This window comes from Mirounga angustirostris, unplaced genomic scaffold (assembly GCF_029215605.1).
Source record: "Mirounga angustirostris isolate CCGP_5_RB_7025 unplaced genomic scaffold, mMirAng1.0.hap1 SCAF_12, whole genome shotgun sequence".
Taxonomy (NCBI): Eukaryota; Metazoa; Chordata; class Mammalia; order Carnivora; family Phocidae; genus Mirounga; species Mirounga angustirostris.
In genome coordinates this window covers 56,342,794-56,357,250 of record NW_026991720.1, presented here as the reverse complement: position 1 = coordinate 56,357,250, position 14,457 = coordinate 56,342,794, and the positions used below count along the sequence as shown (strand labels likewise).

Sequence of the window (14,457 nt, the reverse complement as noted above, 5' to 3'; positions counted from 1 at the left end):
TGGCTCTTATCACTTTGAAGGTAGTTACACTACCTTCAAAGAAAGATAAAATTAATGCAAAGTAAAAGATCACTACAATCAGAGATATCTGGTTAAAAGGGAGACAGGCTTGCATAAAGTGGCTGCACAATCCACAGAAGGCTCTGGCAGAATAATAAATCATTACTTTCTCCAGGTTATCATCTTGTGCTCTAGTTCATTATTTTGTATCATTTATTTTAACCTTGGGTTGTCCCTACTACATCTGCTCTGCTGTGATTAATTCTGCTGATGGAAATAAACTGTCGAAGGGCAACGCTGTACTGCATGACTAATTAGCCTACCGAATTATGTCCATAAATTAACATTTTGTTTTTATTCATTTAAATAAATCAAACTTGTCCAAACTTATTTTGTATAGATCACTCTAATATCAATTTATTTATTTATTTTTTTTGTAACCTTTTAGCTTACAACAGTTTACTTTTTGGTCAACTAATTCTTAAACATTTTCTTACTTTCACTTCTCTAAAACAGCCATGGCACATTATTGTCCCTGTTGGCCCAAGAGGAAGAAATATGTTTTCAGTGAAGCTGAACAAGAGCTCTCCACCAGGCTCTCTGCTTTAGCTTACCTTCTCAGCTCGCTCCTGCCCCCAATGCTGGCCGCAATCCCTTGCCCTGTTCCTATTCCTTACGTAAAAATGGTTATGCTAGGAGTGAATGTTTGGGTCTCCCCCCAGACTCATGTGTTGCTTTAAGCAGTAATCCCCGGTGTGATGGTATTAGGAGGTGGGGCTTTTGAAAGGTAATTAGGCTGAGATTGGGTCCTGAGGGTGGGACCCTCATGATGGAATTAATATCCTTATAAAAAGAGGAGGAGACACAAAATCTCTCTACACACTGAGAATACAGCGAGGTTGCAAACTGGGAAGCCTGCTCTCACCAGACTTCGAGTCTGTCAGCACCTTGATCTTGGATTTTCCAGCCTCCAAACTGTGAGAACTAAATGTTTGTTGTTTAAGCCTCCCAAACTATGGTATCTTGTTATAGCAGCCTGAAATGACTAAGACAGGTTATTATTGTGAAAAACCAAATTCTTCTCGTAAGAACTGCGGATTACACAAGAATATTATTCACTATAAAACTGGTTATTTCAAGAACAGAAAAAGTGATGGGAAATGTTTCTATATATTCTGCAATATTGGGTTGCTTGCCTCCGAAGACTGTTTGAAGAATAGGACTTAGTCTCTCCAGAACACTGTGTCATCAGTCTTATTCTGATAAAAGCAATTAGGCCCTTTCCAATAAGGGGTTCACTGCCTGCAGCTTCAGGAAACTGAATAACATGAGAGAATTTAAAAGCCCTCACGTTATTTTCAGAAAGTTCTTGTAGCGACTGGCCTAAACTTTTATGCAAGGGTCTAGAGCCCCTCCTACCAGCTCACGTGACACAATTGTGCCCATTCTTTCTAATTCCTTGTTCAGTAAGGGCACATTGGTAGCTTGAATTTGGCAATTGGGAGTTTATTCCAACGAAATATGCAATATGCAAACAGTACAAATCAGGACTTTTGTTTTCCGGAGAGCTGGTTGTTAAACATTTACCAGCACCCCACTGTTTATATGCAAGGTAAGTATCACTAAGCATGGCTCCCCTATAGAGCTTTTTCTGATTAAACTCTTAGCTGGTTCATAGAGAAGAATCTTTATATTTATATTCATTCTTCCCCTACCCTCTGCCCCCTGCCCTCTTCTCTCTTTCTCTCCCTTTTATCTTGAGAGCATAGCACCTAGTACTCTGCCCTGTTTGAACTAAATACCAGAGAAACTCTGAGTAAAACAAACAGCAGTTATTCCCAGGCTTTTAAACTCAGCTGAGTCAGGTACCATCCCAGTTACTGCTCTAGACAGGTTTCCACAATTGTTTAACACCTGTTTCTGTTTTACCCAGGTGGAGTCACCTTATGTGTCTTCTTTGCTACTTAGATAGCTTTGACAGAGGAAAGCACCACATAATTGAATCACTGTATCAAACATAACTAAACTACTACTCAACTTAGTGAGCAGTGTGTTTTCAATGGAAATAAACGATTTGCCTACAGGGCACTATTTATTTTTTTTTAATGATTTTACTTTTAAGTAATCTCTACCCCCATTGTGGGGCTCAAACTCAGAGCCCGAGATCAAGAGTCACATGTTTTACCGATGGAGCCAGCCAGGCGCCTCTACTGGACACTTTTTAAACCAAATGAACTTGTTTTATCTATTTCCTGCCTTCTGTTACTGTCCTAAGCACTGGAAGGGATAAAAGAGCAGAGAAAATGGTCATCTCTTACAGAATCCTTCCAGACTTCTTTGGAAAGTCAGTACTGATGAAACATATGAAGCGACTGGAAAGAATTAAGAACTAAATTGTTAAATACTAGTCAAGGTACCAAAAAGCTAGAGGGGTCAGGAAAGACTTAGTGTTGGGATTTCTACTTGAGTTTGTCTTTGAGTGATGACTAACACTGGGGCATGAAGGAAGGAGGAAGGAGGCACTTTATGTGTGACCAACAGCATGAGCGAAGGACTTGGCCTGTGAGCAAGTAGTATCTGACTTGTGAGAATGATAGGGGAATTTGGATGGATCCTGGGAGATTTCTAAATGCCAAAAGAAAAACTTTTTAAACAAATAGGCAATAGGAAGCTATTATAGAGCTGTTGAGCATCAGAATGATGACATTAAAAGGATGCCTTTGAAGATTAATCTGTCAGCATTATGAAAGAGAGATTGTATAGGTTAAGATTAGTGGCCAGGGAACAAGTAGAAATAACTTAGGTTGACCCTGATAAAAACACATAAGGACCACAGCAGGGAGCAGGTCACAGTCAGAACCAGGTAGAAAGCTACTTACCCACTGTAGCAGAGGTAAGGGTATAGGAAGTGGAAGAATAGCCCCAGTGAGGTCAGAAGCGAGCTCCAAAGCACAGCATCTAAAAGGCATGCTTGGGCATGATACCGGCAACTGCCAGAATCAGAAGAGTTGATTTGATGGGCAGAACAACGTAAGAGGAAATCATCGAAGTGATGGTGCAGGAGGGCTGACCAGATGTGACAAAGCAACAGGTGTGGGAAAGACTATTCCAGGCTTCTCCTCAGGAAAGGATGCCACACTAGAGCCTTGACATCCCCTGGGGCTCAATGTAGGGCCCCAGTCCAAACAGGAACCAGAGCACAAAGCTGATAGAATATGGAGAAGAGAGATAATCAAAGGAAAATCCCGGTCTAATAGCTAACACCAGAGGGGTGTCAGAGTATGCCAACCCAAGCAATGCCTAGGGACCTGAGGCTTGGTCCTCACATAACAGACCTTGGGTTAAGCTATGTAGATGGTAAAGAAGAAAGAGAGGACACGTGGGAACCCAACCACTATGGGTAGTAGTTGCATTGCGTTGATTGATTCTAAACCTACACCAGGTTGCAGATTCAAAGCTTTTGATCTCTGATCTTGTTAGAACTGGTTCAGAAACTACCAAATCCCCGTGAGCATAGCTGAGGAAGGAGAGGTAGGAGATATAAAATGAGGGTTGGCCCTTGGAACTGATGCAATAATATAGGTATAAAGAGCCTATAGTCTAATTTTTTGATATTTTAGCATATTGATATATGTTTTGAAGTAGTCTACATGCCGAAGGGGCAGAGGAGACAAAGAAGTTGGGAGAATTTGAAAGGCATTTACATACAATTTCAATAAAATGTGCAATAACTTTCATGTACAAGGATTGTATTGTTCTGATTCATTTAGATTTCTGGTTATTTGAGCTATGTAGAAAACTTTTTTGGGTATAAATTCTTCCTATATTTACTTTTCTTAGATCAGCTTTACTTTCCAGACTTATCACAGTAGTATAAGGCACATACCTTAATTTGAAGGTTGCACATAATTAACAGTCATTATTCTTTACTGAAGAAGTGCAAAGTATAGTTTTGGACAATTCCTTATTAACTCCGGGACATACATTTTTATAAATGAGGCCCCGATTCTAGCTTATTTTCTCATCACTTGCCTGTAGCAATTCAGTGTGTTGTACTAATGATGTGGAGGATCCCATTGAATTCTAAGGAACTATGGCTCCCTGGTTTCCTTACGAGGCTAGACATATACCCATACACAGAAAAAAGGTTAATTGAGGATTTTGCTTGTTTGAATACATATTAGTTACCAAACTTTGAATAAATAACATTTTAGAGTTTTTCTTCATATTTCCACATTACACTATCCAAATTCTGTTACCAAATAGAGGAACACAGGAAAAAGTCTATGAGAAAGTCTATTAATAGAGGAAGTTTTCTGTTTCAAGCAAAGGAAAAGAGGAAATCTAGGCTTTAGTTCATGTACTTACCACGTGACCCAAACTGTTCTAGCTGTTTCACACATGTTCATATTGAATCACAGCAATTGTGTGAGATATTTTGTCTCCATTATGGAAATAAGGAATCAGGGATACAAAGACATGTATTAACCGGGTAGTAGTATAGCTGGTAAGCAGCACATGCCAGAATTTAAATTAAGGTCTATCTAATTCTAAAGCTCATTCTTATTTCACTGCCCAATATTTCAGAAATACGTTTGTATAAACTTTTATAAAAGAAACTTCTAAATCTATTTTTTAGATGCTGCAGCTATGAAGTCTATGTCAGTATATTTTCTGAGTTAATAAAACAAAGTTAACTCTACAGATCAACCCCAAATACAAATACACTTTTCTACATAATAATACAATATTGCTCAAAATAAAAATCAGCTGAGAAGACCTCCTGGTCTAGGGATAACCCTACAAGAGGGCAAACAAATTCCATCTGCTGTCAGATCTTAGTAATTGGTAGTGGCTGCCTGGATCTCTGCACAGAGAAAAAGTCTGAGGTCAAGTCCAAGTCAACAGGAAGGAGCCTTGGGATCCATATGAGCTGAAGGCCATTGTCGTGGGTGAGGAAAATGGCAGCTATGTGCTACGTAGTGGCTAGAGCTGCCACAAATATTAATAAAGTAATATGTAATTTGGTATGCTACTGCCCAAAACTGCCTTCCACACTCAAAATTCTCTCACTTTAATTCTCTCAAAATTATTCTCACTTTTTGGGCTTAGTGTTTCCTAAGCTTACCTGATCATAGGAATCATCTAGATTAATTGGGTGGCTCAGTCGTTAAGCGTCTGCCTTCGGCTCAGGTCATGATCCCGGGGTCCTGGGATCGGGCCCCACATCGGGCTCCCTGCTCGGCGGGAAGCCTGCTTCTCCCTCTCCCACTCCCCCTGCTTGTGTTCCCTCTCTTACTGTGTCTCAAATAAATGTCAAATAAATGAAATCTTTAAAACAAAACAAAACAAAACTGTTTCCCAGGGCTCTTATCTGGAAGATATAGGAGGTTAAGAGTAGGAGGCCTGGAATTTTATGTTTTGGCAAGTTTGGGATTATTTGAGTTGCCTTTGTATTCAGAAAGCCCCTGTGAAGGACAAATGCGGAAGTTATTGAGCAGTGATTATTTAAGACATAATCTTCCTGGTAGAGATTTGAGCATTTACCAGCCAGGGACAAACAACAGATCAATTTGATGGTGAGTGATCAGAGAAATTCAGCACACGTGATGGCTTACCCACTGGATCTAGCTTTGCCCAATTTACTGTCTTATTCTCAATTTGCTTTTCCTCCTGCTCACTCCACTCCAGGCAACACTGATCTTCTTTCTGTTATTCTAACATGTGCACGTTCCCACCTCAAAGCTTTTGTCCTTTCTGTTCCCCTGCGTGGTATGTCATCCCTGTAGACTTTCACAGGCCTAGTGTCCCTAATCCTCTCTTAAGTGGTAGGGCTATTAGGAGAAAAAGCTAAATGGTAAACAAGGGGGAAGATTTTAAGTCTGTGAAGTAGACTCATTGCTTATATGACAATCGATCTCTAATATTCTAAAAGGGAGGCCATAGCTCCAAGCAATGAGTTATGACAGTCATTGCATAGCATCTACAAAGATGTGAGGAAATTAAGGTTTTTCTGGAAAATAAAGAATGACGAATATAAAAACAAAGTCACTAGTTCAATAACAAATCTGGGTAAAAAGTATTCTTTAAAACCATTCAATCACAGCCTTATCTTTTTTGATTCTTGCAGGATGCTCATAAGTAGAATCATCTGACTGTATCTTTGAGCATTAGGATTTGGGAAGTATCTTAATAAACACTAACTGAAGCCACTCTGAAGAAAACATCATTAATCATGTCATCTGATAAGAGATACTGTCAGTGTTACATTTAGAAATTTATACTTAGACTGAATTACAGTAAACATCCCTTGTGTACATTAGGGATTAGGAAAATGAGGACTTCTTTGTTTACTATAAATTTTTTTAAAAATACTGTTTAGGCCTAATTTCTCAAAATGGAAATCACCTAGACACATCAGATCTCCCAGTTGCAGAATCTTTCTAGTCCAGTTCACTTTGCACAATGCTGCTGTATTGTCTTCCAGAAAGTACTATTTTCAAAAAAAAATATACTATTTTCATTTTAAAGCCATCTACTGCAAATATACTGAAAAGGCTATAATGGCTCTCTATTACTTTTTAAATAAATACAAAATCTTTAAGTTGGTATTTAAGACACCTACTTAGCTACTATTAAATTTACCCATCCTTAGGTAAGGTTTATATCAATTTAAAAATATCAACCAAACCATAATAACTGACTGCTTGGTATATGGTAAACATTAAATAAGGTGTCTTGAAGATAAAAGAATATATGAAATATTCCCAATCCTTAATGACAATCCAAATTAATCTCATAAGAATAGGCAACACTATAAAGAATGATGTAAAGAAAAGGAGTCTGCAGGAGAGAGACACAAAGAGATCAGATATTGTGATGTTTGTAAAAGAAGTGGGCCTTGAAGAAAAGTAAGATTCAGTCAAGTGGAAGGTAACAGAGTCTAGTAGAAGTTAGGAGAATGTGTGTAAAGGAATGATGGCAGAGGTTTGCAAGTATTTTCTGGGGCAATAAATAGACCAATAAGAACAGAGCAGAAAGTTGGTAATAGTGGGCCAGATTTTGATGGTCATGCGTGAAAATAAAGGATGGGGTTTGCTGTAAACCATAAAAAGGAATTATTGAAAATTTTATTATGGCATTAAGGTAATAAAAGTAATATTTTGGGAAAATAAGTCTGGCAAAAGTGCACAGAGAATCTGGAGGAGGATATTAGGCTAAGTGCTTACCTTAGATGTTAGTTATATATAAAGAGGCCTTGGCCCTTAAGACTTGCCTATGGTGGCAGAGAATGAGCTGTATCAGTGGGATGGTGGGGAAGAAGTTTGAGAAGGACCAAGAGTTGGGAGAAAAGCCCCTGTAGTACAGTGTCATAAAAAGTCAGGTAAAAAAGGGCACCTCAATAAGAAAATAGTTAACAATCTTGTAATGGTTTTCAGAAATGCCAAGGAGAATAAGGAAGGTCAACAGAAATAAAATAAAATAAAATAAAATAAAATAAAATAAAATAAAATAAAATAAAATAAAATAAAATAAAATAAAATAAAATAAAACAAAAGCGTAGCCTGAAGGGAAACCATCAAAAGATCAGAAAAGTAAGTAATTCCCATGTGATATAAAATATATGGAAACCAATTGCCAATAAATCCTAATAGAATGAAAGCATGGGAAGTTCATAGAGATAGATAGGATCCTCAAAAAGGAAGCCTTGTAGCAAATTTCTAAAAAAAAACCTCCAGAGAGGTATTGGGTATTGAGAATGGTAATGATCTATGATCAGTCTGTTGAACTGAATGAATTTAATGAATATATTAAAGAGCAGTAGAATCGTTATGACTGTCTCTACCTTTAGACCAACAGGCTTCAGAATTTTGCCGAAAGAGATAATTCATGAGTATAGTTCTTAAAAGTGAGAGGGTAAAATTTCAAGGTGTGCTTTTAGGCCTAAAAGTTTGTACAGTTTACTGCCTTCTCCATTACAAGAGTATAAAAGTTACTCCACATTTTCTTCCAGTGCTTTACAGTTTTATTTTTTATGACCATTTCTCCTGGAATTTATTTTTATGCATCATTTAAGGATTAGAAAAAACTGGTTTCCCAATTAATAGTTATCCAGCATCACTGATTGATCAGTACATTATTTATCTAATGACATGATATGCCAATTTTGTCATATATGTGCATACTTGATTGAATGCCATTTTGGCAAAATTAATTTTAATAGATATACAAATATATACATGCATACATACCCCCATAGATACACAGTTGACCATTGAACAGCACAGATTTGAACTGCTTATCCACTTACATGTGGATTTTTCTAAATAAAAATAGTACAGTACTGTAAATGTGTTTTCTTTTCCTTATGATTTTCTTAATAACATTTTCTCTTGTCTACTTTATTATCAGATATAGTATATAGTATGTGTAATATGCAAAATATGTGTTAATTTGGTGCTTATGTTATTGGTAAGGCATCCGGTCAACAGTAGGCTATTAGTGGTTAAGTTTTGGGAGAGTCAGAAGTTATAAGAGGGTTTTCGACTGTGTGTGGGGTCAGCACCTCTAACTCTCAACTTGTTCAAGGGCCAACTATATATATATATATATACACATACACACATTTCCTCCCCTTCAGCTTCTAAGTACTGTTGTGAGCTCTCATCTGATAGAAGCTGGTATGTAGTGTGATGGGCTGTATAAAACAGTTCTTGACCAATAAGCATAAGTACACTATAGCTTTCAGCCAGAGAATCTGCTACTTCGCTAACCATAGGATGAATATATTCTGCTATGTGAGTTATTTACTATGCTATGGCCTCTCTTTCATTTATTTTGTATTCTGAGAACAGTTTGTCCAAAATGACTAGTTAAATGTGTGGAAATAACATTGGGTATACTTCATATATACAAGGTAATAGAGTTATAATGGTACTTAAATTAGAAGTCTTGAAGAGGCTGGAGGTGCTTTCCAGAATAGAATCAAGTAAGCAGGAAGTTAAGATCATCAAGAAGATAGATATTGGTCAGTGTCAACTTACATTAAGGAGCCCATTATAAGCATCACTATCATTTGGATTGACCAACAATTATATGAAGATACCTAAGGGAAAAATTGTGGCAGGAGTCTCATCCCCATTTCAGAGAATCTGAGTAGATTGCAGGAGTGGTTGCCAAGGCAGGATATCAGGAAAGCACCTCCACAGAGACTTTGTGATAGTGATTTTCCTGGAGAATTGATTCAGTTATGCTTCTTTTTCCAGTAACACAATCCCTCCATTAAAAAGGGTATGGGTATACTAAATTCCTGTAAGTGTACATAGGTCTGTTTCAGCAATCTAAATTCTGTAATATCGATTTATGTGTTCATTCCTGCATCAACACAACAGTCTTAATTCCTGTAGCTTTATAATATTTTAATATATTATAATACAAAAACATTTTGAAAAATATCTTGAATATTTTTATTAATTATTTTTCTAGATGAACTTCAAGAAAAGCTTGTCAAGTTTGTTTTTTTTTTTTTTTTTTTAATCCTCTTAGGATTTTGATTGGGGTTACACTGACTAGATGATTTGAGAAAACTTTCAATTGTTCTTCCTCTCCAGGTTCATATATTCTATATCCTTTAGCAAACTTTTTTCATACCAGTCCTACAGTGTTGGGAGTTTCTTACTGGTTATTTTGCAGATTTTATTGCCCTAGGTTGTGGACAATTTTTTCAATTATATTCTAAAATTATGTTTTGCTGGTATTTAGGAGAGGCAATTACTTTATTTATCTTATGTGTAGTCACTCTCCTGACCTCCTGTAGGAACAGACAGATTTTCTTTTGATTGTTGGATTTCTTGTTGACAATAATGACATCTATAAATAAGGACAGTTTTGACTTTTTTTTTTTTTCCAATATTGCTCTCTTCTTTTTCTTGCCTTATTCCACTGGCTTAGAAATTTGACTGATTGTAGTGGGAATGCATTAATTATATCTTTGTCTCTGGTGGATTTTCTTTATCAGGTCAAGCAAGCTTCATTCTATTCCTATTGTACTGATAGTTCTATTTTTTCACAGGATTGTCAAGACGACTGTGGTAAATCCTCTTTAGAGTATACGGTCTATGTAAATTTCTTTTTAAAAAATGTATGAAGACTTTTTGGTGACCTATTACTAGTTTTAATATCATAAATGTTTTCATTCATGCTGGAAAATGTGAATTATCTGTTTAGTTTCCATATGTAGTTATTAAAATATCTTGATTATTTATGAGAGTTTTGTTAAAATTTCCCTCTGTTAATGTAATTTATACATTTCTCCTCATACTCTCACTTGTTTTTCTTTTTATATTTCAATGTTGAGCTGTTAGGTGCATAAAGATTCTTGATGGTTGTAACTTATTGGAGGGGCTTAATCAGCAAAACATATTCCATGTTTACTTTGACTGAAAATCCCTCCTTGTTTCTTTCTGTGAGCATTTACTTGATATATTTTTCATCATCCCTTTTTATCAAAATTTTTGTTTAGGTTTATCTCCTGTAAACAGCTTATCATTAGATAATTTTGCTACCCAATCTAATAATTTCTTTCATAAAGTTAATTTAACATCTTGACTCTAGCTAATGCATTGACTTTAGTTTAACATATATTTGGTATTTGCTATTTGCCATATTTTCTTCCTTATTTATTTCCTATCTTCAGCTGGATTTTTTTACTTTGTTCATTGTGCCATTATGCCATTATAATTGCCATTATGCATTTTTTTTTTCTGTCTAGGAATTTTCAAGTAATTCATTGCATTTTTATGTTGCTTGTCCTTGTATTTTAGAAAACATGTAAACACAGTTTTTGCTATAATGTAAATTATTTGTGTCCGTACCTCCTTCCCAAACTAGATGAGATTATTAATATACTTAGACCAACCCTAACATCTCCTAACCTCCCATGCTTTGTGGATATCATCTGGTATTTTATTTATAGATTTTAAAATAATTCACTTTATACTGTGGCTCAATTTTTATGTGAATTTTATCTTAATAGCTGTGATAATCTTCATAATAACTTCATGAAAAATTATTTTTATATCATTTTCACCATTATCTCTTTTAATTCATGTGTTTTTCTTAGTTGTATATATTTTTTAATTTTCAGTATGCTTAAGTGATATTTTCAGAAAGCATTCATGGTGGTAAAGTTCCAGAGTCTTTTAATATATTAAAATGCCTTAATTCTGCCTTCAAAATTAAATGATTGTCTGGGCAAGAAATCTAGATTGAAAATAATGTCCTTCAGAATGCAAAATTTTTTTTCCATTTTGCTTATTGCCCGGGAGATCAAATGAGAACTCTAACAGTAATCTGAATACTGTTCCTTTAAAATCACCCTGTTTATGTTTTATATATTAGGAGATTTTAGGGCCTGTGTGCATTTTCTTGGAGATCAGAAATTTCATGATATGTCCAGATGTGTATTTTTTTTTCCACATACATGCAGACATTTTATTAGTTTTCCCAACAGGAGGACAACAGTACCAATTTTTAAATATAAATCTGAGGTCCTCTGAGATGCCAACCAAATACAAGGAAGGACAAAGGTAAATGCTTAATCAAAAGGCACTATAACATCACCTAAAATCTATAATCATGGTGGCAGTAGGCTAAGATGAAGCTACAGCAAAAACATCTAATGCAAATGTTAAGAGATTGCATAGCAGGAAGTGGATTTGCTTTCCAGAGGACGGGCACACTGATCATTTGGACCCAACAGGATATTTGTCCCAGAAAAGGTCAAGGTGGTTGGAGGTAAAACTAAAAGTTACAGATACAGGGGCACCTGGGTAGCTCAGTCAGTTAAGTGTTGGACTCTTGGTTTCAGCTCAGGTCATGGTCTCAGGGTCCTGAGATCAAGCCCCACAGGGGGCTCTGCACTCAGTGGGGAGTCTGCTTGAGATTATCCCTCTTCCCTCTCTGCCCGCCGCCCCCCCCCCCCCAACTGTGGAGAATCCCATATATATATTCTCAAAACAGATGGTGACAGATTCCTCTTCTTCCTCTTCAGAAGCATTGGCTGCACTTTGCAGCTTCCTCTCATGATTCTACCCAGGGGCTGTTCAAACTGAAGGCTGCTACTCTGGTCTCGCAATGGGTTTAACACGGATCTCGAAGAACTTGTGACAAATGAGAGGGGGAGCAGCCCAGAGGAGGAGGAAGAAAAGGGAGTAGAAGATGGGCAAAGGGTAGTGGTGAGGATGGTGGATCAGGTTGGCTGAAGTTGCTAGTTATCCTGAAGCATTCACATGTACTCTAAACTTCCCTAATCACTTTCAAACACCTCCACACAACACCCTTGAAGTCTGAAATCAGTAGCTGAGCTGTAGTTAAACCTGCAAGGTTCAGAAAATAAAGAAGCCAGAATGAGACAACCCAGAGAGAAAAATCCCAGCAATTATCCTCAATCTGTCTTTCCTCAGTTTAAGATAAACTCTAATATACCTGAGGTGGGATGCAGAAAGTCACACCCGAGGAAGCTGGGTCTTCTACTGAACTTTCCATCAAATTCCAAAAAAAAAAAAAAAAACAAGGGGCAGGGTATGTTTTATTTTTATTTTACCGTATTTTATTTTAAAAAGAGAATAACCCAAAGTTATTCTATCATAAAGGGACATGGCTGAATAGGTAGGAAACAGATTCCCCGTTGTGAGTTCTCCTGATGGCTTCCGCGAGGATCATGGAGATGTCGATCACCTGTATTTTGGAGCAATGCTTCATCTTATCCTCCTGAGGTATGGTGTTGGTGACTACTACTGCCTCAAAGCATGCACTGTTGATGCGAGGAATGGCCGGGCCAGAAAAGATTCCGTGAGTCAAGATCGCGTAAACTTTGGTGGCTCCGGCTGAGAGAAGTTTGTCAGCGGCATGACAGATTGTGCCACAGGTGTCAGCCATGTCGTCCACAAGGATAGCCACACGCTCTCTCACGTCTCCCACTAGCACCACGCGGTCCACTTCACTGGCCTTCTTCCTTCCTTTGTGAATCAAGGCAAAGCCCACGTTCAACCTGTCTGTAACGGAGGTCACTCTCTTGGCTCCACCGGCGTCTGGGGAGACAACAATGCAGTTCCTCCACTCAGGGATATTCTCCCTTATCCACTTCAGGACAGCTGGCTCCGCATACAAATTGTCTACTGGGATATCAAAAAAGCCCTGAATCTGAGAAGCGTGTAAATCCATGGTGATGATACGATCTGCACCTGCTATAGACAGCATATCTGCCACAAGCTTGGCGGATATTGGGGTCCGGCTCTCATCTTTCTTATCCTGCCGGGCATAAGGGAAGCACGGGATGACGGCGGTAACCCGGCTGGCTGAGGCGATCTTGCAGGCATTAATCATGATCAAGAGCTCCATTAGGCTGTCGTTGATTTCGCCACAACCACTCTGCACTATGTAGACATCCTCTCCTCGCACATTCTCGCCAATTTCCACGCAGGTCTCCTGGTTACTGAATTTCTGGGTGACCACCTTGCCTAGCTCTAGGCCCAGGCGGGCGGCGATTTTCTGAGATAACTCCCGGTGGGAGCTGCCACCGAAGATTCTGATATTTGGCATTTTGGTCAATCACTCCAGGCACTCCTCGTCCAGCGATCACCGCCGCGGCCAAGATCCCAACCGACGTCAGACCACGGACTAAGGAAGGACTTCCGGTTGTTACAGGCCGGTTACAGGCCCACTTCCGGCTGCGAGCTGCCGTCAGTTGACCTCGGGTCTTTAGAAAAAAACTCCTGTTTGGCGCCCGCTTCACACTTCTAAACTAAAAAAATCAAGTCTTTCTTCAGTTCGTGGATTTTTTTTCTTCTATTGGTGCCTGCAGTAGTGTCCTAGGGCTGCAAAACAAATGGAAACACGTAAAAATGTCAAACTTCTGCAGCGTAAAAGATGTTTATGTTTAAAAGGGAAGTTACAGACTGGAGAAAATGTCTAAAATATATTTTAGGCGGAGTTCTTTCCAATCGAGTGAGGAAAAAGATGACCAAAACAGTTTGGAAGTAGCATAAATAGAAAATTCACAGGGGACGGGGGCTGGGGAGGGGGGGGTGTAGGGGAGGAAGTAATAAACACATGAAAAAGTGCTAGTAATCAGGAAAATGCCAATCATTTTCACACATCAGGTGGGCCAAAACTGTAAGATAGATTAACTCCTCTATTGTAATAGAATGTGTAAGTGTGTAAATTTTGCAAGGGAAATTTTGTATAACCTTTGACTGGATGTATCTACCTCTAGGAATCTACTCAATAGCAATATTCACAGGCATCCCCCAAATCCCAAAATATATTGATAATGTTATTTATTGCTGTATTAATTCATTCTGTCAATATTTCCTGAGGTATTCTGTGTGCCAAGTGTTGTACCATTTACAGAATACAAGATGGTGCTTGACAAATAGGAATCTTTCTAGAATTATA

The 14,457-nt window shown here is 37.9% G+C and overlaps 1 protein-coding gene across 1 annotated transcript; it reads right to left on the bottom strand.

The window, feature by feature from the left end:
- Window positions 1-12,645: 12,645 nt before the first annotated feature.
- On the bottom strand, window positions 12,646-13,958 carry PRPS1L1 (phosphoribosyl pyrophosphate synthetase 1 like 1). Its single transcript, XM_045865134.3, has one exon. It carries the CDS (start codon window positions 13,600-13,602, stop codon window positions 12,646-12,648), a length of 957 nt encoding a protein of 318 aa, XP_045721090.1. The 5' UTR covers window positions 13,603-13,958.
- Between the last annotated feature and the right edge of the window lie 499 nt (window positions 13,959-14,457).